Source organism: Gymnoscopelus braueri (assembly GCF_963280865.1).
Source record: "Gymnoscopelus braueri genome assembly, chromosome: 23".
NCBI classification, from domain to species: Eukaryota; Metazoa; Chordata; class Actinopteri; order Myctophiformes; family Myctophidae; genus Gymnoscopelus; species Gymnoscopelus braueri.
Window position 1 is genome coordinate 25,216,279 of NC_137625.1, and position 20,465 is coordinate 25,236,743.

The 20,465-nt window shown below is 43.5% G+C and overlaps 1 protein-coding gene across 2 annotated transcripts in view; it reads left to right on the forward strand.

Annotated features, from left to right (window-relative positions):
• The window catches only part of camk1da (calcium/calmodulin-dependent protein kinase 1Da), a 73,468-nt gene that overhangs the window by 50,756 nt on the left and 2,247 nt on the right, over positions 1 to 20,465 (forward strand). For both annotated transcript variants that reach the window (XR_013932668.1, XM_080421762.1), the window contains exons 4-10: positions 7,681 to 7,819; positions 8,910 to 9,036; positions 11,870 to 11,945; positions 15,503 to 15,615; positions 16,706 to 16,784; positions 17,746 to 17,833; positions 20,028 to 20,286. Coding sequence is in view for 1 of the 2 variants with exons in the window: in XM_080421762.1 (XP_080277888.1) it covers positions 7,681 to 7,819; positions 8,910 to 9,036; positions 11,870 to 11,945; positions 15,503 to 15,615; positions 16,706 to 16,784; positions 17,746 to 17,833; positions 20,028 to 20,286 (881 nt within the window). In the remaining variant the exon portion in view is untranslated. The remainder of the gene's footprint in view (positions 1 to 7,680; positions 7,820 to 8,909; positions 9,037 to 11,869; positions 11,946 to 15,502; positions 15,616 to 16,705; positions 16,785 to 17,745; positions 17,834 to 20,027; positions 20,287 to 20,465) is intronic.

Here is a 20,465-nt window from a genome sequence, read left to right on the forward strand (position 1 = left end):
AAGAGTAACAGTGAGACAGCTATGCAGATAAACAATAAAGAGAAAAGGGAAGAATTATTGTCTCCGCCGGAGGCGGAGAGTATGTTTTCGCTTCGTCCCGCCGTGTGTTCACCTCCCCCCTAGCCAAGCTAACATTGGTCAAGCTCCACGTGACACGTGTCAATATGTTGACACCAATGCCTTTGATTGGCTAGAGGGACGCATGACGAAATAAAATCCTATAAATAGGTGTGTCACTTCAAAAAGCTATTTATGTTCTTTGAAGTGAGGTAAGACAGGATCAATCAGTCTTGATTGGAACAGTACCTTCGTACAAATCACCCGTCCGTGCGTGTGTGTGTCCCTCTGAGAACACCTAACATTGGTCAAGCAAAGGCGCAGAAGGCCAAAGCTAAGAAAGCATACTCATCTACAACAGTAACACAGAAGAGGACTATAGAGTTGAATTGATCCCACAACAAGGCCGAAGTGTTAATACTGTAACAATTGGCCACCTTGATCAAATACATTATGTAGCACTAGAGAAAACTGACATAGATCAAACACACCAAAAACTGCTGAAACTGTTCAAGACAATGAAGATGAAGAAGACAGACAAGCATTTGAACAAACCAGTCAATTACGACGACTCCCATATGACACATTGCTTCAAGAAGAACTTTTTTTAGATGCAGACACTACATATTCAGTCGCCCCTGCAGAACACCAAAAACCACGTGCATTCTACCAAGACGACCCGTTCTACCAAGACGACCCGTGCTATTAAAATAGCACGGGTCTGCTGGCAGAGACTTGTGCTCCGAGGAGCACATTTTCTAGTTTTGATTATGTTTATGTTGTTCTTTTAGAGAAGTTGAACAATGCCCTATCAGGGGTCATCAACATGTCCGTACACGGACAAACGTGTCAGTGGCAAGACTTGTCCATGTCCGTGGCACATTTTGTATTTTGGTTATTTTTAGAAAGGCCACACTGATCTCACCTAATAACTGTGTGTATTGCCTCTAGGTCACACTGACCTTACCTAATAAGTTTGTTTATTGTCTCCGCCAGGCCGAAGGAATGGCGAGAGAGAGTGTTTTACCGTCCGTCCGTCCGTGTGTGTGTGTGTCCGTCCGACCGTGTGTCCGTCTGTGAACAGCTAATCTCCGACACTACTTGTACAATCAAGCCGACTCACGCTGCTCTATGGGCCACAGGGCTCGCCAAGGCGTACTACTACTTGTGCGAGCTATGGAGATTTTGTACATCCATATAGTTTGAGTGGATATCCTGCCACGTGACTATGAACACTTTGGCTTTCCCTTGAAAGAGTAGGAAGGGTTTCTTGGCGAGATAGACATCTATGATGCTGTTTGACAGGAACTGTTTTGCTGATACTTTCCCCAATGTTGTGTCGTCTTCCTTATGGTAAGTAGTTGGAGGCTTGCCACTTTGGAATCTCTTCCGTGTGTCCTCTTTTGCGAGATAGACAGTCAGTACATTTTTGTATCCTGTTTTACAGGAACTGTTTTGCTGAGACTTTCCCCAATGTTGTGTCGTCTTCCTTATGGTAAGTAGTTGGAGGCTTGACATCCTGGAATCTCTTGCATGTTGCCTCCTTCAGTAAAGATGGGAGACTGTAGTGGTCATACACTACATTGATCTCCCTATACTCTTTGGACTTGTTGTCCAGTGTGGCTGTGAAGACGTCAGCCTACTGGGCACATGATCCATGATGGCTTTCCAATTTACAGGGGATAACCATCACTGGTAGTATTTTGTGGTTGCTGATCAGCATCAACAAAGTCATTTGTTCACAAGAAACCGTTGGCCCGCTCGCTCCGAAACTGTGCACATACACTCCCTGGATGCCAATTCAGAACCTCTGCCCCAAATTTTTCACATTGGCCTGTTATAGCGCCACCAGCAGGTCTAATCTTAGCAAAACACATTTTTGGAACAAAAGCCTCAAATCATGAATGCAGTGTCTGATTGCCGTGAAAAGCCTAAGAAGAAATGACACCCCTTTCACATTGGCCTATTATAGCGCCACCAGGAGGCCACAATAACGTACCTGACCTGGCGGAGACCTGTGCTCCGAGGAGCACTTTTTCTAGTTGGATTTGTTTTTGTTTTACATTTTTAATTCTCCTGCGGCACCACACAGAGTCAGTAGGACATTTGGCTTCATCTCCCTGACTTTCTGCAGCAGTGTGTATAATCCCATACCAGGAGAGGGAGCTCTGGGCCTGTAGAAGTATAACCACTCACCTCCAGGGTACATATCCCTCTCCAAAAAACAAGAACAACACAACAACTCACTCACTTTAGAAAAGGGGTCTTCAGCATTTTCAGGCCAAGGACCCCCTACCCGAGAGAGAGATGAAGCATAATATCAGATAAACTTTTGCTGCTCTTTTTTCCCCCTACACCTATAACTCTTTGCCAAAAATAGCCGATCTACAAGCTCAAGCTTGTAGATCTGCTATTTTTGGATAAAGTTCTCCTCAGAAAAGGGATGCTAGGGTTCAAGTGGTTAAAAAAAAAATCATATCAAACGAAGATTTGTTTTTTTACTACGGAACCCCCTGTAGTAACTCTGAGGACCCCCTAGGGGTCACGGACCCGCTGTTGAAGACCCCTGCTTTAGAATTCACTCTCTGTCCTCCTCCTCACTCTTCACCATCACAGGACGAGAACAAGATGTCATGGATGTCTGAGGATTCATAGTAAATATGTGGTTGTGTAATGAGATTTGGATTTTGGCTTCCAGGCAGACATGAACGGACATGGTGGTGTCAGCGGGAGGGCACCGACATGATCCCCATTGAAGGGGGTTAGAAACACAATAGACAGCGATGCATCACAGATCCAACTGTTTATTTATAATTAAGGCAACAGGCATGTTTATTTGCTGCTAGCATTGTCCCCGGGTCAAAAGCAATCTGCCTCTGAATCCTCTTTTTTCTGGTAAAGCCTTTTTAGATTAAGCTCAACTAATTTAAATCCAATACATACAGTAGTAAGACAGACCTCTTCCCTGTTATATTAGTATTTCTCCTTACTTTGAATGAAACCACCTCCGTTTAAGGTGCAGTGTCCAGCTCCCCCTAGTGTTGGACTGCGTTGGATCTCTGTTGAGCATGTTTTTTTCATATTTAATGCAGCATGCTGCATTAAATATTTCAAGGACTATTTTACCCCTCTCTCTTGGCCTCTGTCCACTAGCTAGTGGCTACCAGTACAGTTCAGAACTCATGTTTGTTTATAAAGCTCTAAACGGGCTGGCCCCCACCTATATCACAGACCATCTAAGTCAGTGGTTCTCAAACTTTTTCATGTCAAGGACCCCCAAAATTATATGTATTTGGCCGCGGACCCCCATCTCAAATATTTTGTTCCAGGGACCCCCCAGAAGCAAAGATTTGAGTTCAAAATGATCGCTTAAAAATATATATATATTCAAAGGTTTGCACAAACTTTCAAGATTTTTCAAAAATATATCTACAAGCTTGTAGCTTGTAGATCTGCTATTTTTGAATAGCCAAAGTATAAAAGGTTAAAGTGGTTAAAAGTATTGTGATGCTATATTAACACATTTAGCTGGGGACCCCCTGGAACCCCCCCCCCCAAGGACCCCTTGGGGTCCTTGGGAACCACTGCTCTAAGTGACCCATCATTCTACCTCCCAAGTCCTCCGGGGTCTGCTGACTTGGGGCTCTTTCTTGGCTGTCCCATGTTCAAAACCTAAGCTATGGGGTGACCGTGCCTATAGAGTAAACTGTAAAACATCATTCCCCTCCCTATCAGATCTGCCCCCTCCATTTACTCCAGGCTTAACTCACTTTTATTCACTAGCATTTGAATCCTCCTGATGTTTATGTGGAAGAGTTTTTTGCCTATGTATTACTTTTCTGTGCCTATGAGCAGTGTGCCTTGTTTTTTATGTTAGTTTCTTGAGTGTGTTGTTTTTAAATATGCTGTGTAAATTTGACTTGACTTGAACTCAACAGAGTGCAGTTTCCCCCCTTTCATCTACAGTAGTTAAGTAGTAAATACCTCGCACCCTTACTGACTACTTGTACCAAGAGTTGTGCACTTTTTCTCTCTTAAATGGATTCAAGGTTCCCCACATTCCAAACCTGGAATTTCTTTATGCAGTTTCCCAGTCAGGGAAAATGACAAAATAGTCAAAATGTCATGGAACATAAGTAGTTGTCATAGAAGATATATCAAAAGTTGTAGAGAGAGAGAAAAGTTGTAACTGCAGATTCGATTTTTGTAATAGGCAGGCAGGAGAATAGTGGTATGTTTTGCACCGTTATCAGCTGAAAATGCAAGCTACATTGTATCATTTAGCCAGCAGCTGAATGTTTTGAAATTACACAAATAGCTGTATATCTTGAATGCACCCGCCCTTAGAAACCTGTAATGTAAACCGATGTAATGCATAACCATACAGACTATAGTCTCATTTGTTTGTCGAGGTGATTGAAACGTGGGTCCACGTTAAATGCGATTGCACTTACAATTAGTTTCAATCAGACAACATCAAGTATCTTGGTAATATTTTTCTCACTGAAACCTCAGCTTGCCACTTCAGTTATTAAACCGGTTAGTTAAGGTTACGCCCAATTAGCTGAAAGTGTCAAGCTATTTGTCTGATGAATAGACTGCTCCTGTACAGTATATTGGTATACTTTCCTGATGTGTATTTGCGGTGTCTAATTTCAGACAGACCGTTATGTCCCCATTGGAGAGACAGAGCTGGTCTGTGAGAGGGGAATTCAAAGGAAGACAATTTCCACCCATCCACATCGAGTTATATGAAACATATTTATAACTCTTCAAAAGAAAGTGACCATAACTAGGTCACTTTCTTGTGTTAAGTTTCTGCCTTTACAATACACAGTGCTCACTGATAAATGGGCTTTGTGCATGCTATCGAGTTATTACGGTATACCAGGGTATGCTTTTCAATACCGTAAAAAAATGTTGCAGCAACATAGAACATTATCTTGAGATAACGTTTTTCCAATTACAAAAAAAAATAGATTTTATTCAATTGGCAGTCTCCACCACCAACCGCACATCATCTCCGTTCAGCCGGTATCCGCCGTGGCAACAAGGGTCACTGGTTCCTCCAGCAAGATATGCTGATTCCATGGAAGAATGGTGTTTATTTCCCATCAATTCGTTATTCTGTCGGCCATAAGTATTTAAACACAGCAAGCAAGGCTTATGTAAGTAGGCTAACTGCATGTTAGAGAAGAAAGTTCAGAAACACGCACATCCAAAAATGGAAACCCAAGGTGCTAGCCAGAAGAACATGTTGAACGCACACTCAATCAAGCTCTCAGACGCTTTTGAGCGTGCAAGAGCGTGGCACACTCAAAACGTCACGGTGGTGGTGTCTTATAAAGAGATATATTCTGGGAACTTGATAGTGTATGGTCCAAAATGTTTACGCTTTAACTGCATATTAGACGCATGGTCTAGACAATGCCATACATGCTACGATGACTTCACAAGCATCTCAGCTTTTACACCCCTGGTGAAATGTCTGAAAGTTCTAAAAATATATACTTCCCAAGCCTAAGTGACAAACATAAAGACTGTCCGACGCTCACATCTTCCAGGCAGTGAGTGAACTCCCTTGAGACTTCTATGATGGAGAGAGAGAGAGGGAGAGAGAGAGAGAGAGAGAGAGAGAGAGAGAGAGAGAGAGAGAGTGCTGTGACTGCTGGAGTGATACGGACCAAGATAGTTGAGAGAGATGTGTTGTACTCGTTCCGGAGAGACCTTTGAGAGATGTGTTGTACTCGTTCCGGAGAGACCTTTGAGAGATGTGTTGAAAGGCTGTTATCTGGGGGTGCTTAATCCATTAAGACCCGGAAAGCATCTGTGTCATTTTAGATATCTTTGGCAATTTTTTTTATTGTGAAAATGTGTGCAAATCTTTTAATATATAAAAGATTTTTTTAATATATATTTTTTAAGCGAACATTTGTAACTCAAATCTTTGCTTCTGGGGGGGTCCCTGGAACAACATATTTTGAGATGGGGGGTCCGCGGCCAAATTGAAACAATACATTTTGGGGGTTCACATGAAAAAAAGTTTGAGAACCACTGATATTATAGCAACATCATTTTTTTATAATTTTTTTAATGTTAGTATTTAGAAGACATTTGTAGACTCCCCAGAAGCAAAGATTTGAGTTACAAATGTTCGCTATAATAAAAAAAAATATATATATATATATACACGATTTTTCCAAGAAATAGCAGATCTACAAGCTTGTATATCTGCTGTTTTTGAAAGCCAAAGATATCTAGAATGACACAGACGTGTTCCCGCATTGAATGGGTTAAAGTCCTAAAGGAGACCTGTCCAAACTGCCTTGCGAATGATGTACACACACACACACACACACACACACACACACACACACACACACACACACACACACACACACACACACACACACACACACACACACACACACACACACACACACACAAACACTGCCCCCCCCCATCCCCCTCCTTCTCTCCTGTAGGGCTCAGTCTTGACTGACAGCTCAGTTTAGAGCATCTACAGTAGTTAGTGGTCCTAGCAGTCAGTCATATAATGAGGCGTGATGATGATGATGATGATGATGATGATGACGGTGGGTCAGGCGGTGGGTCAGGACACGTGTTTGTCTGGCAACACATGGGTCACAGCCTCCATACTATCACCGTTGGCTGAAGACTGTGTTTTATAGCTCATAAATTACATCTCAGTGGAACGGGTCTGTCTGGTAGTGGTTACTGCCAGATGCATGAACCTTGACAGGGGTGTGTGTGTGTGTGTGTGTGTGTGTGTGTGTGTGCGCGTCCCTGGCTGTGTGTATATCTGTGTGTGTGTGTGTGTGTGTGTGTGTGTGTGTGTGTGTGTGTGTGTGTGTGTGTGTGTGTGTGTGTGTGTGTGTGTCTGAGTGTCAAAGTGTTTGAATGTGTGTTTGTAGTCTGTATATTTCAGCGTTTTTATGTCCAGTGGTGGAAAGTAACGTAAAGTACATTTACTCAAGTACTGTACTTAAGCACAATTTAGAGGTATTTGTACTTTACTGGAGTATTTCCAATTTCCAATGCTTTTACTTCTACTCCACTACATCTCAGAGGCAAATATTGAACTTTTACTCCACTACAATTATTTGAAAACTTTAGTTACTAGTTACTTTGCAGATATAAATTATTGTATTATAAAACATACATTAACCACTTTAGCCCTGTTTTATACTTAGACTATTTGAAAATAGAGCAGATCTACAAGCTCACAACGCGTGGCATCGCGACGCGTTGTGAGCTTGTAGATCTGCTATTTTCAAACATTTTAGTACTTTTACTTTTGGTACTTTAAGTACATTTTGATGCCAATACTTTTGTACTTTTACTCAAGTACATTTTGAATTCTGGACTTACTTACTGCAGTATTGGTACTTTTACTTTAGTAAAGAATTTGAGTACTTTTTCCACCACTGTTTATGTCTGTGTGTGTGTGTGTGTGTGTGTGTGTGTGTGTGTGTGTGTGTGTGTGTGTGTGTGTGTGTGTGTGTGTGTGTGTGTGTGTGTGTGTGCACACCCAGTCACCCACGCGGACGTGCATGTTAATGTGTTAACACGGTTTTGACTCTCCCTCTGCTCTCTCCGCAGGGTGTCTGGGGGGGAGCTGTTTGATCGTATTGTGGAGAAAGGTTTCTACACAGAGAAAGACGCCAGCACGCTCATCAGACAAGTCCTGGACGCGGTCCACTACCTGCACAAGATGGGCATCGTGCACAGAGACCTGAAGGTGAAACATACTATGTTCACACAGAGAGAGAGAACACATAACGCACACCAACAGTAGAACACCACGGATGCCAGGTTTTGGGTCCGATCCCCAATGTTGGAGAGTCTTAGCCCCACCGTTTACTGATGTTATGACTGATATTTTGTAAAGGAAGTGAAGTAAAATAAGTGTTAAATTGCTTTATATTCCGATAGTACTCATTGGTATATAGAGTGTTTGTTCAGTAGCGGTGGTCTCTGGTTCAGGTCGGGATACTAATTTTATCCAATCCGCAGAGAGAACTCACACAGGGCACAGGATAAACAAGTGCAATTGGAAGGGATGACACAGAGAAATGAGCAGACACATCTTTTACTGAAACACTTTAACATTTAAGCTGCGGTCCAGGCCTATTTTCTGTTTATTAAAGAGCTGAAGATACGCAGAGACCCCTACTACTGAACAAACACTCTATATAGCAATGATTACTATCAGAATTTAGTGCTTTAACCTTTTAACAATTTTTTTTTTGTCTTAACCAAAAAACATCACTTACCCTACCTTTAAATACAAAACAAATCTACAGATCTACAAGCTCACAAAGCATTGTGACGGATTGTGTTCACATATAATGACATGCACAAAATAGAGACATGTTGGCTGCATAATTGCTGATATCGTAAAAAAGGTAAAATAATGGGTTGTACATGGGTTTGCGGCTCTAATACACACAGACATACACTATCCCTTCCTTCACCCCAGTCCAGTACGTGTGGATCGTTGCATTTGTGCTTTACAACCACTGATTCATGGCTGCGATGAGGGGCAGCGCGCGCTGAAGAGATTTATGCCACTCAGCAGGTCAGCACACGCAAGGCCAGGGATTCTGGGACGATCCAGGGAGGGAGAGAGGTCCCCCAGGGAGAGGAGTACAGGCATGTATGCTCATAAAAGAGTCAGGCAGCACTAATATATGGAACGAACATCACCGGAGTGACTTTCAAAAAACTGGTGCAGGGACAAACCAGGGGGCGAAGAGAAACTGCTTTGGGTTTGTTTGTTGACATTTTACTCTCTCACTCTCTTTCATTCCTTATGTCCCTTTCTCCAGCCAGAGAACCTGCTGTATTTCAACCCCCAGGATGAGTCCAAGATCATGATCAGTGACTTTGGCCTGTCCAAGATGGAGGGTAGTGGTGACCCCATGTCGACCGCCTGTGGCACCCCAGGATACGTGGGTAAGGGAGCTGAGCCCCCCCTCCCCAAATCATAGCCGTTCATCAGGGCAGCAGGATCCCAGAATTAGTATTCACTGCATGAACATTTCTAGTTAAATAGAAAAAAAAGCAATCCCCCTTATTTCCAAGATTCTGTGTGCTTTTGGCAATTGATGACTGTCATCTTGGTGACATGTCTTAAATTAGATGACATGAATTACACAGTGCTATAAAATGTTTAATGGAATTGCTCTGTGTGTGTGTGTGTGTGTGTGTGTGTGTGTGTGTGTGTGTGTGTGTGTGTGTGTGTGTGTGTGTGTGTGTGTGTGTGTGTGTGTGTGTGTGTGTGTGTGTGTGTGTGTGTGTGTGTGTGTTGTGTGTGTGTGTGAGAGGGCAGTCAAGTCTACATACACAGATATTCACTCGCCTCTGGAGTGAGTGCTCCTTATCAAGTGCTTACAGTCCCTTTCCCCGGTCACCGAGTGGAGGGACTGAGGACAGCTAACAATGTGTTGTATGACAGACAGATGTTCGATATTGGTCACATGACTTATGATTTATTTCGGGCTGATATCCAGGTTAGATGACTGCTGGTTGTCAGTCAAGCAAGGCAAGACAAGGCAAACATTAATGTATCTCCTGCTGTAGAGGTCTTATCCACATAAATTTATTGTATAGCCGTAGCCATAGCATGCTCCGACCTCCACAGTGGGAGTTACTATTTAGACCAGGGCACACTTTTCAGAAAAAACTTTTTTTTCTTCTCAAGTTCAAGGCCACCAAATACACATACAATGAGTATCCCGGAACAATTAACAGAATATAGTCACCACTGTGTTTTTCTTTCTTTTTTTTCTTTTTCAGAAAACACAGAACGGCTCAAACAAACAAAACACACAGACATTCCCATCCCACAACCCTCATGTCAGGGTTAATTAACACACACAATCACACACTCAGTCCCTGAAGTCATTTTTTTACTTTAAATGGTCTGATCTTCACACTTGTGACCCCCCTCTCTCTCTCTCTCTCTCTCTCTCTCTCTCTCTCTCTCTCTCTCTCTCTCCCCCCTCTATCCCCAATGCACTGGATGACCCCCCATTCTTCTACCTTTTAGCAACCCCATCCTTCACCTTGTCACCGCGCTCCCCTGACACTTCCATCCTCCTCTGCTGAGGATTGACCGCAGGGCATTTCACTCTAAAAACACAGTGCCGTAGCGGAGATCCAGCTAAATATAGTGTTTCCTGATGAGTATGATGGCGTTAGCTGGGAGAAGGGAGCATTCCTTGGGTATAAATAGCCCAGGTTACGTTAGCAATCGGAATTGACTGAATTGAAACCAGATTGTGAGGATTTGGGACCAGAGAAAGCAGAAGGAGTTCAACACACACACACACACCCACGCACGCACGCACGCACGTACGCACACACACACACACACATACACACACTACATTTGGCATACAGTACACAAACTCACACGCTCACACACAAATATGTACGAGTGGCCATTAGCACTTGCACACATTACAAACAACACACCTTGCAGATGACACACGATATAAACAAACTCACAATCAAGCTCTTTGATTCAGCACATGTGTTGTTGTCTGAAGTTGACAGCATCTATTCTGCTCTGTTGATGTTCAGAAATTGATCGTACGTACGTGCCAAGTCAGAGTTTGTAGTTAATCCTGTTATGCATTTGTTTCCGTTATATCAAGACACTGTTGTGTCTATGGGTTGTTTGGGTGAGCTCATTTGGATTTCTTCCCGTTGTTGTCATTAATTGGCCCAGACCAGCCATGGAAAAGGGCCATGCTCAATAATTGCCAGCAGAGAGGCCTCAGTTCAGCGACTCGCCCACTGTGTGGCCCAGCTGGCCCCTCTTTTTGGGCTCCATTACAAAGTGGTCCATGAGAGAAAATGGGTTTGTGTTCTGTTATCTAAGGGATAATCTACCCGAGCCGTGTGGTTATCAAAAAAAGTGATGCCCGACTTGGCTAATTACCTCCATGAAGTGCATTATTTGTTCCGTAACCACATGGCTTTAGAGTGGATTATCCTGCTTATACAATGGCCACTTACTGATTAAATGTGTTAATTCATATTTTGGGGGTCTTTAGATGGAAGCTTTGTGTTTTGTGTGTGAGCTGTCCTTATCAACCTTGAAATAAATGCTACCTGACTACTAGCGGAGTCAGTCTTTACCACAACATCAACACATTATATTCTGTGTCTTGTTTGTAGCTGTTAGCTTAAAGGTAGGGTAAGTGATATTTTTTGGTAATTTATTTATTTTTTGTTAAAAAGCTTAAAGTACAATATTCTGATAGTAATCATTTCTACAGAGCGTTTGTTCGGTCACAGGGGTCTCTCCGGCTCTTTAGTAAACAGAATATAGTACATTTTCAGGTAGGTGACAAAATTTAAGCCAATCAGGAGAGAGCACTGAAAATGCATTTTCTGTTTAATAAAGAGCTTTAATTAACAGACGACTTCACACTGATAAGAACCAGTATGCGTGCAATGAAACCTATTCTATCAGGTCTCGCTAGGACGCGCCTCACTAGCCAACTGAACACACAAGAGGGGGTTGGGGTGTGCTGAAACCAGCGCACCCCACAGGTTGGGAATTGATTGCGTGAAACAATCACCTGTGCGTCCATTCTCAATGTTATTAAACAAATAATTGGTCTATGCCCACCGGCCAGCTAATTTGAATCGAGTGCTCTCTGTGGCCATGATATAAATAAATTATATTTATTGTCTTTTTAACTGTTTAGTGGTTGACCCCCTTCTCTCTGTCTCTCACTATGCCTCTCTTTTCTCTTCTCTTTCTGTCCCTCAGCCCCAGAGGTTCTGGCCCAGAAGCCCTACAGTAAGGCAGTGGACTGCTGGTCCATCGGAGTTATTGCTTACATCCTGTAAGTGTTCTACTTGTCTGCTCCTTGTGACACTACATTCTGTAGTACAGCGGTATAGGCTGTGTGTTTGTTGATTCTAACCTGTCTGTGTGTAAGCTGCGATGGTTGTTAACCCTTTAAGACCGGGAACGAATTTTGAAGATTTCTTTGGCTATTCAAAAATAGCAGATATACAAGCTCGTAGCGCGGCACGAGTGCCGCGCTATGAGCTTGTAGATCTGCTATTCATTTTTTTTATCGTGGAAAATGTGTGCAAATCTTTGAACATATATGTTTTTTAAAGCGAACATTTTTAACTCAAATCTTTGCTTCTGGGGGATTCTATAAATGTCTTCTAAATCCCAACAGTTTTTTTAAAAGACTTATGTTGTTATAACATCAGTGGTTCTCAAACTTTTTTCATGTCAAGGACCCCCAAAATGATACGTATTTGGCCGCGGACCCCCATCCCAAAATATGTTGTTCCAGGGACCCCCAGAAGCAAAGATCTGAGTTAAAAATGATTTCAATGATTTGCACACATTTTCACGATAAAAAAAATAAATAGCAGATCTACAAGCTCGTAGCGTGGCACTCGGTGCCACGCTACGAGCTTGTATATCTGCTATTTTTTAATAGCCCAAAAGAACCTGAAAAGAAATCTAAAAATGACACGTAGATGCGTTCCCGGTCTTAATGGGTTAATGGGGAATGACAAAACGTCATCCTTCTCTCGTCCTCGTACCCGTCATCAGAGCCAGATGTTTGCTGTGTTAACGCTGTGCTCGATCTCCATGTAAGGACATGGAGCCTCTGAGGCCAAAAACTTTCGACGCATTCTTCTCCTCTTGTTTTCCCTCTGTTGTTTTCCCCACCGTCTGACGGAATATGGAACTGTAGGAGAGACTTGAGGTTATGTGTGTCTACATCTGTCTGTCTCGACGCAAATACGGCCACACGTAGGGGACTCGTTATGGACGTCAAAACAGTTGATTGGGGGGGGCAAAATGGGTGTCCTGAATTAGATTTCACAGCGGTTTCATGAGGTTATGGTTAGGCATGTATCTGTTACTTTTGGTTAGGTGGATTAAGGTTGGGTAAGGGGATATAACCACTTATGCTCTATTTCAAGAATAGCGAAAACACATCGCATCGTGACACATTGTGAGCTTGTACATTTTTGAATAAATATACATTAATATTTTCCTACATAATAAATGATATATATAATACTGTATAATATAATGACATACCAAAAATAGGTATTGTGTGTGTGTGTGTGTGTGTGTGTGCGTGCGTGCGTGCGTGCGTGCGTGCGTGCGTGCGTGCGTGCGTGCGTGCGTGCGTGCGTGCGTGCGTGCGTTAGGGATTTCACGACTAGAGATTTTTACTGGTCGACTAATTTGAGCCAGTGGTAGTCGACTAGTCGAAATTACCATTGTTTTAATGCCATTACTATTATTATTATCCTTCTGACTTTATTTTTATGCCGTTTTAAGGGAAGCGCTTCTGGCACTGCAGCACAGCAGCGTCTCCAAGGATCCTCAAAAGGGGGTTATTGCATACTTTTGACCCCCTTTTGATAAAAATAAAGGCAGGAGGATAATAATAAAACAATGCAAAAAAAACAAAAACAAGGTCGACTAGTGGTTATACTAGTCGACTAGTGGTTATACTAGTCGACTAGTTGGTGAAAGCCCTGCGTGCGTGCGTGCGTGCGTGCGTGCGTGCGTGCGTGCGTGCGTGCGTGCGTGCGTGCGTGCGTGCGTGCGTGCGTGCGTGCGTGCGTGCGTGCGTGCGTGCGTGCGTGCGTGCGTGCGTGCGTGCGTGCGTGCGTGCATGTGTGCGTGCGTGGAGCCACCTGACAGAGACATTATTAGCCAGGAGTTGTTGGGTCGGAGGGTGTGAGTATGGATTGGGGTCACGGCTGAGGGTCTCGGGCTGAGGGTCATCCAGGGGGTAATAGGATGCAGAGCGCTGCGAGACTGCGATGAGAAACACGTGGGTGATGTACGATAGTCAGAACAAACCCTGCTCTCACACAACTCTCCCCTGTCCTTTCTTTCTCCAAAATATTGTCTCTCTCTCTCTCACTTTGTCTCTCTTGTTTGTGTATTTCTTTCTGTCTGCCCTTCTCTCTCCCTCCCTCTCTCTCTCTCTCTGTCTCTCCCTCTCTCTCTCTCTCTCTCTCTCTCTCTCTGTCTCTCCCTCTCTCTTTCTTTCTCTCTCTGTCTCTCTCTGTCTCTCTCTGTATTCTGTATTGTTGTTGGCAGTCCTTTGTTGTGAGGTGGACTCTGTGATGTATAAAGCAGGATCTGGCCCCTGGCGCTGAGCTTGGCCCTCCCTCCCTGCCTCCCAACCCCCGTGTTCATTCTCCCATCCACCGATGTCCGAACAGACCCGCTGTTCTTTATTTTCACCTGTTTATACACTGTCGTTTGTTATCTTCTTATCCTGTTTCTTATGTAAAAGCCTAATGCTTACACAGCTTTTGATGTGGAGACCCTTGTGTGTCAACTGCTTGTATGCTTGGCATAATTTGCGTGTGTGTGTGTGTGTGTGTGTGCATTCATGCACTCGTGCAGACAAAAGAGGGCCGGTGGTGGATTGAACTAGTTGTGTGTGTGTGCATGTTCTCGGTGTGCATGTTCTCTCTCCTGATGGATAAAATGTACGTATATATCCTGACTGAGCGCTGGAGAGACAAAGAGACCCCTGTTATTGAACAAAACTCAAGCAATGATTGTTATAGGAATTATTCTTAAATTATTCTTATTGTTATTAATAAATATCACACCTTTAAGGTGGATTTTGGTACAAACATTATCCATCTTCAGAGTCGGTCTGTGGTCCAGTCAGCAGGTATTGACCGGGGAGCTGCTTCCTGCTAGCAATTAGCACAATTAGTGCCAGGCCTCATTAGCCAATCCACGCGCTTCTCCACCTCTTGACGGGCCGACTCGGTTACGCCTGGTTGGTCTCTCTTCAGGTGTGAAGATCGCATCATGTAATCGGGCGAGATAATCGCCCCGGGCTCCTGTGGAGGGACAAGACGTGCGAGTCTTTAACCAAATGTGAAAGCACGAAAACCAAAGGGCGCCTCTCACCACGTCGGGCAGAACGGCCCCGCTTCATCGGACCGTCTTGTGTGTTTGGCGTGTGTATGGATTGAGAAAGGCATTTTAATGGCTATTTATGGTAATGGTTGCTAATGCTCTCGCGGGGTCGGGTTGGGGGGGGTATTACAGTTCCACCCTGCCAAAAGTTCAATTAGGTAGCGGTACAAATATTCAGGTTTGGCGAGAAGGGACATGTGGTTAGTTTAACACAGTGTTGTTCAGCTTATTCAGGTAGCAATTTACTTCATTTATCCCATTATCATACTATTCAACTCGGTAGCATTTTCCCCCCGTCGTGTGCTTTGTGTAATTGTGGCTTATACAATTTAGTGCACTGTAAATAATCCTGAATGTAAATTTTACTCGGAAACTCTTTCAGAGTTAAAGTTTAGCTCAGGATTTTGGCAGTGTTGGAGCTCAACCCAGCTGTAACCCATCTTTATTGTGTTTTATCTGCAGCTTGTGTGGATACCCGCCATTCTACGACGAAAACGACTCCAAGCTCTTCGAACAGATCCTGAAAGCTGACTATGAGTTCGATGCACCGTACTGGGACGACATATCAGATTCAGGTGCTTTATATGCCCATAACAATCATTGCTATATATAGTGTTGCTATAGTAAACAGAATATACTATAGAAAAAACTAAACAAAAAATGTGTCAAGCTTTTTTTTCTGAGCCAGAAGGCAAAGCTCTCGATCTACCGAGCAATCTTCGTTTCTAGTCTCACCTATGGTCATGAACTTTGGGTCATGACTGAAAGAATAAGATCGCAGATACAAGCGGCCAAAATGAGTTCTCTCAGATGGGTGGCCGGCCTCTCCCTTAGAGATAGGGTGAGAAGTTCAGTCATCCGTGAGAGACTCGGAGTAGAACCGCTGCTCCTTGACTTGGAAAGGAGCCAGCTTCGGTGGTTCGGGCATCTAGTACGGATGCCTCTCGAGCGTCTCCCTAGGGAGATCCTCGCTGCATATCTCCACACTGGCCTTGGAACGCCTCGGGATCCCCCAGTCCCCCGGGAGAGACTGGGAGACCCTTGTTACTAAACAAACACAATAAATACTTAACACATTTAAATCACTTAAACCACAAATGTAACCAACACTCACCGAGTTAAAAATGGATAAATGAACACTGGGTTTTACTGTGTGTATGTGGTCCAGTGATGAAGCTTCCTTCGGGACAGCAGCACCATTCCGTCCTCCTCATCCTCTTCCTCTATTATTCCTCACACACATGGACCACACACACCACCCGGTTAACCACTGCCCCTGACGTCATCTGCTGGGAATGTGTGTGTGTTTGCGGGGGCGCGCTGCACTGGTGTGTGAGTGGTAGTGTAAGAATTCGGGGTCACACTACTCTCAGCCGCAAACGATGCACTGCACACGTTTATTTCCAGTCTGCCAGGCGAACCGTTCTCCCTGACTGGCAGTAAAGCAGCCATTGTGTTTACTGGAAACAAGCCTGAGACACCACTCAGGTATCTCGTGTGTGTGTGTGTGTGTGTGTGTGTGTGTGTGTGTGTGTGTGTGTGTGTGTGTGTGTGTGTGTGTGTGTGTGTGTGTGTGTGTGTGTGTGTGTGTGTGTGTGTGTGTGTGTGTGTGTGTGTGTGTGTGTGTGTGCATAATTACTGTTGACCCTCTGGTTCTTTTTCCAGCCAAGGATTTTATCAGCAGTCTAATGGAGAAAGATCCGCCAAAGCGTTACACCTGTGAACAGGCTCTCAGACACCCATGGTGAACACACACACACACACACACACACACACACACACACACACACGCACACGCACACGCACACGCGCACACACACACACACGAACACATATGCACACATGCGCACACACACATTTGTCTTCGTGGGGACATCAAACCTATTTTAATCCAAAAATAGTAGATCTACGAGCTCATAACGTATCGCAACTCTAGGTGTTGTGAGCTTGTAGATTGGCTATTTGCACGGCACGCAACCAAGTAGAAATCAGGCAATGATTGATTGATTGATGATACTTGTTCCGAAATTTGTCTTACATCAGCAGCACCATATGCAACACCAGATAGAAGAAACAAAGATACTTGCCCTACCCTAAACTAATGTAATAGTAACCATTAACATTATCCCATCCTAACTCTAATCCCCTAACCATCTGCCTTACCATAAAGCTAACACTAACCTTAAAGCACCACTATGTAACTTTTTAACAACTATATAGCATATTATGTCCCACAAAATTATAAAGTTACTTGTTTAAGTAATAACAATCATCCTTCCATAAATGTATAGACTCAGGGGGGTCCCTGCTAGGGGCTGCAATCACAACGTGTCTCGTCAGACATGCTTGCAGAGACTCTTGGGTAATGAAGTCAAAGACGTTGGCTGCCATGTTATGTGTGTCCAAAGTGGCCACTCGTACCCCAAGCTACATGGTGCAGCTTTAACCCCTCACCCTACCCTTAAACCTAGGGCCTAAATGCCTAATCATTACCCTACTGTTATGAACAATGGTCCATTTGTTCTGATTTTACTATCCTCGTGGGGATTTCTGATCCCCACAAGGATAGTAAAACGTGGTACACGCACACACATTTTCATACACATAAATATAGGCAATTGTGAGATATTTATTACTCATATTGTTTATCATGGAAAATGTTTGTGTGTGTGTGTGTGTGTGTGTGTGTGTGTGTGTGATCTCAGGATCTCCGGAGATACAGCGCTCTGTAAGAATATCCATGAATCTGTCAGCCGACAGATCAAGAAGAACTTTGCCAAGAGCAAATGGAGGGTGGGTTTGTGTATCTGTTATGTTCTCTGTGGATTTGTGTTCTGTTTATATAGTTTGGTCATTTGTTCTGTAACTGTAACGGACGGTCGTGCTGACAGATGGTTTAAACACTCGCTTTCATTTACATCTTTCTCATCTTCACTCCTTTCATTCCTCTGCTTTCCTCTCCTTGTCTCTTTTCCATGGTATTTGTTTTCTGTCTTTGACTTTCATTATTATTGCTCCTGTGTTTGGTTTTCTTGGCTTATGGGTTAGGGCGTGTGTTGTACAGTATGTGTGAAGGATTATGAGTTGGTTAAATCTTCTGCAGGACTTACAGTATGCCTCCGCCAAACGGCATTGGACCAGGCTTAATGTTTTTGTCCTGCTCTGTCTGTCTGTTTATCTTTGAGCAGGATATCTCCAGGGCCCAAGAGTTCCGAACGTGTAATGCCTTTCTGAGTGTCGGATTTTGGGCAGTTCAAAGCCAACATACAGGATTGGGATCACTTTGATATCCGATCAAATCAGGAAATCAAATCCAAGCTTTAATCTGGATCAAATCCTCTACATAGGTAGTTCAAAACAAAACAAGGGAACCAGGGGACCTGGTACTGCCAGACCCCTAGTGGTTGAAATCTGAATGGGCGGAAATCTGAATGGTTTCTAAACTACGTCACGCTAAGCTTGGCCAATCAAAAAGAGGGACATGTACGAAAACGTTTTCGTCCATATATATATAATACGATAGCAAAAGGGGACCGACAAAGCCTCATGTAGGCCTGACCCCCTGGGTCTGGCAAACATAGGACTGCGATCAGTTTGAGCCAGAAAACCACACCCAGTGTGAAGTAAACAGTGCATTTGAGTTTATTTAATTGAGCTATATATGAACTAAAAAGGGACAATGTTAAATCCCTCTCCATTAATTTCAATAGGCTTCTCACCAGTGCCACTTGAAGCAAATCACACCAGGGTGTTGCAAATACTGCTAATTAAACATGGAAGCGGCAGGCTGCTGCTAGTGCGCATCGTGTTAGCATGCGTTTGTGTGCGTGTGCTTGCGTGCGTCTTGAGCAGTGTTGGGTAACGTTACTCTTAAAAGTAACTTGTTACATTACAGGATTAATGCCATTAAAAAGTAGTGACCACCACACCCAGTGTAGTGGAGCTGTGCTGGGCTTCACCAAGGCCAATTTGCATTGTTCTCCTTTTTCCCCCAATAAATCCAAAAATAATGTGAATACTTCCATGACTGTTCTAAAGGGCAACCTCTCTGTCTTCTCTCAATCTCTGCCATGGTGCGACAAATTAATGTAATAAAAACACAACCAGTAATACCGTCAGCCGAGTGTCACACCAAAAGTGGTGACCCATTGAATAGAATGATTACGCAATCACCAATGACTGCAAGGCATCGGTCACTGATTTTCGTGCAACATCCGTGTAACTCTGTTAACAGAGACGAGGGTTTGTCTTACTATCAGTGCAGGTGTCCGTGCTACATACATAAATACAAACACATAGTCATTTATACTGTAGAAGCAGCCTTTATTTATCTGCAGTGTACACTTGCCCGCCTCTCAGAACAGTGTATTTAACTAAATAATGATCATAGAATAATGTCAACAAACATGTCAATAAGAAATATCTTTGATTAGTCAAGTAATATCTTTAACAAATGTGTGTATAATTCCATTTCAATTTTAACCAAGTGTTGTGTACTTGGAAAATACGATTCATCATTATATATTAATTATACATATTATATATATTATAACTACATGAACCCTAGTGTACCTACCTATTCTGGGAACTAGGAAAAAACGCCCTTTGATTGTTTGGACCCTTCTCCCCCCCAGCTTCAACCAGTTCCTACCAGAACTTTTTTCAAAAAAAACTGTTTAACTTTTCACATTGATTGCCCAAATAGTTTGCCGTAACTTCTAAATGGATTTACGTAACACCTTGGAATGTATGCAGCTACATTATTGGCTATATATTCTAAATACTGTATACTGTAGTGCTGAACTATCCATTATTTGGAAATGACATATCTTAACAGTTACATAGCATTGGCAGGATGTATGCACTGTACTGAGTGGGGTCTGGCATCTTTTTAGTTACGTTTTTCTGCACCATAACTGTGAGATGTTTCATTAAATACCATTTAAGGTGAACGTGTCTTTCTCCCTCCATCCACCTCTCTCTCCAGCAAGCATTCAATGCCACAGCAGTGGTCAGACACATGAGGAGGCTGCAGCTGGGCAGCAGCATGGACTCAAACAGACAGACGGACAGAAGCCAGAACCCGAAGCCAGCTCAGACACAGGCCCAGTCCTCCAACCAGAACCAAGTGGGCCAGGGCCAGGGCCAGGCCAGCCTGCCTAGCCAGAGCCAAATCCCCAGCCAGAGCACCAGCAGTGCCCCCCCAACCAAGACCTCTTCCATAGATACCTCCAGTACAGCCCCCCGTGAGTACTGCTGCCATTTGCTTGAAACAGGAAACGCTGCTGCAATTTCATGCTACCACACACAACTTTCTCACCCTCCAATGTGTACACTATTTATTGTACACAAATAAGCATGCATATAGCATGCACACTTAAATTTCCATGCATAGTTTATTAGAGAATACACAAACTTGTAGCTA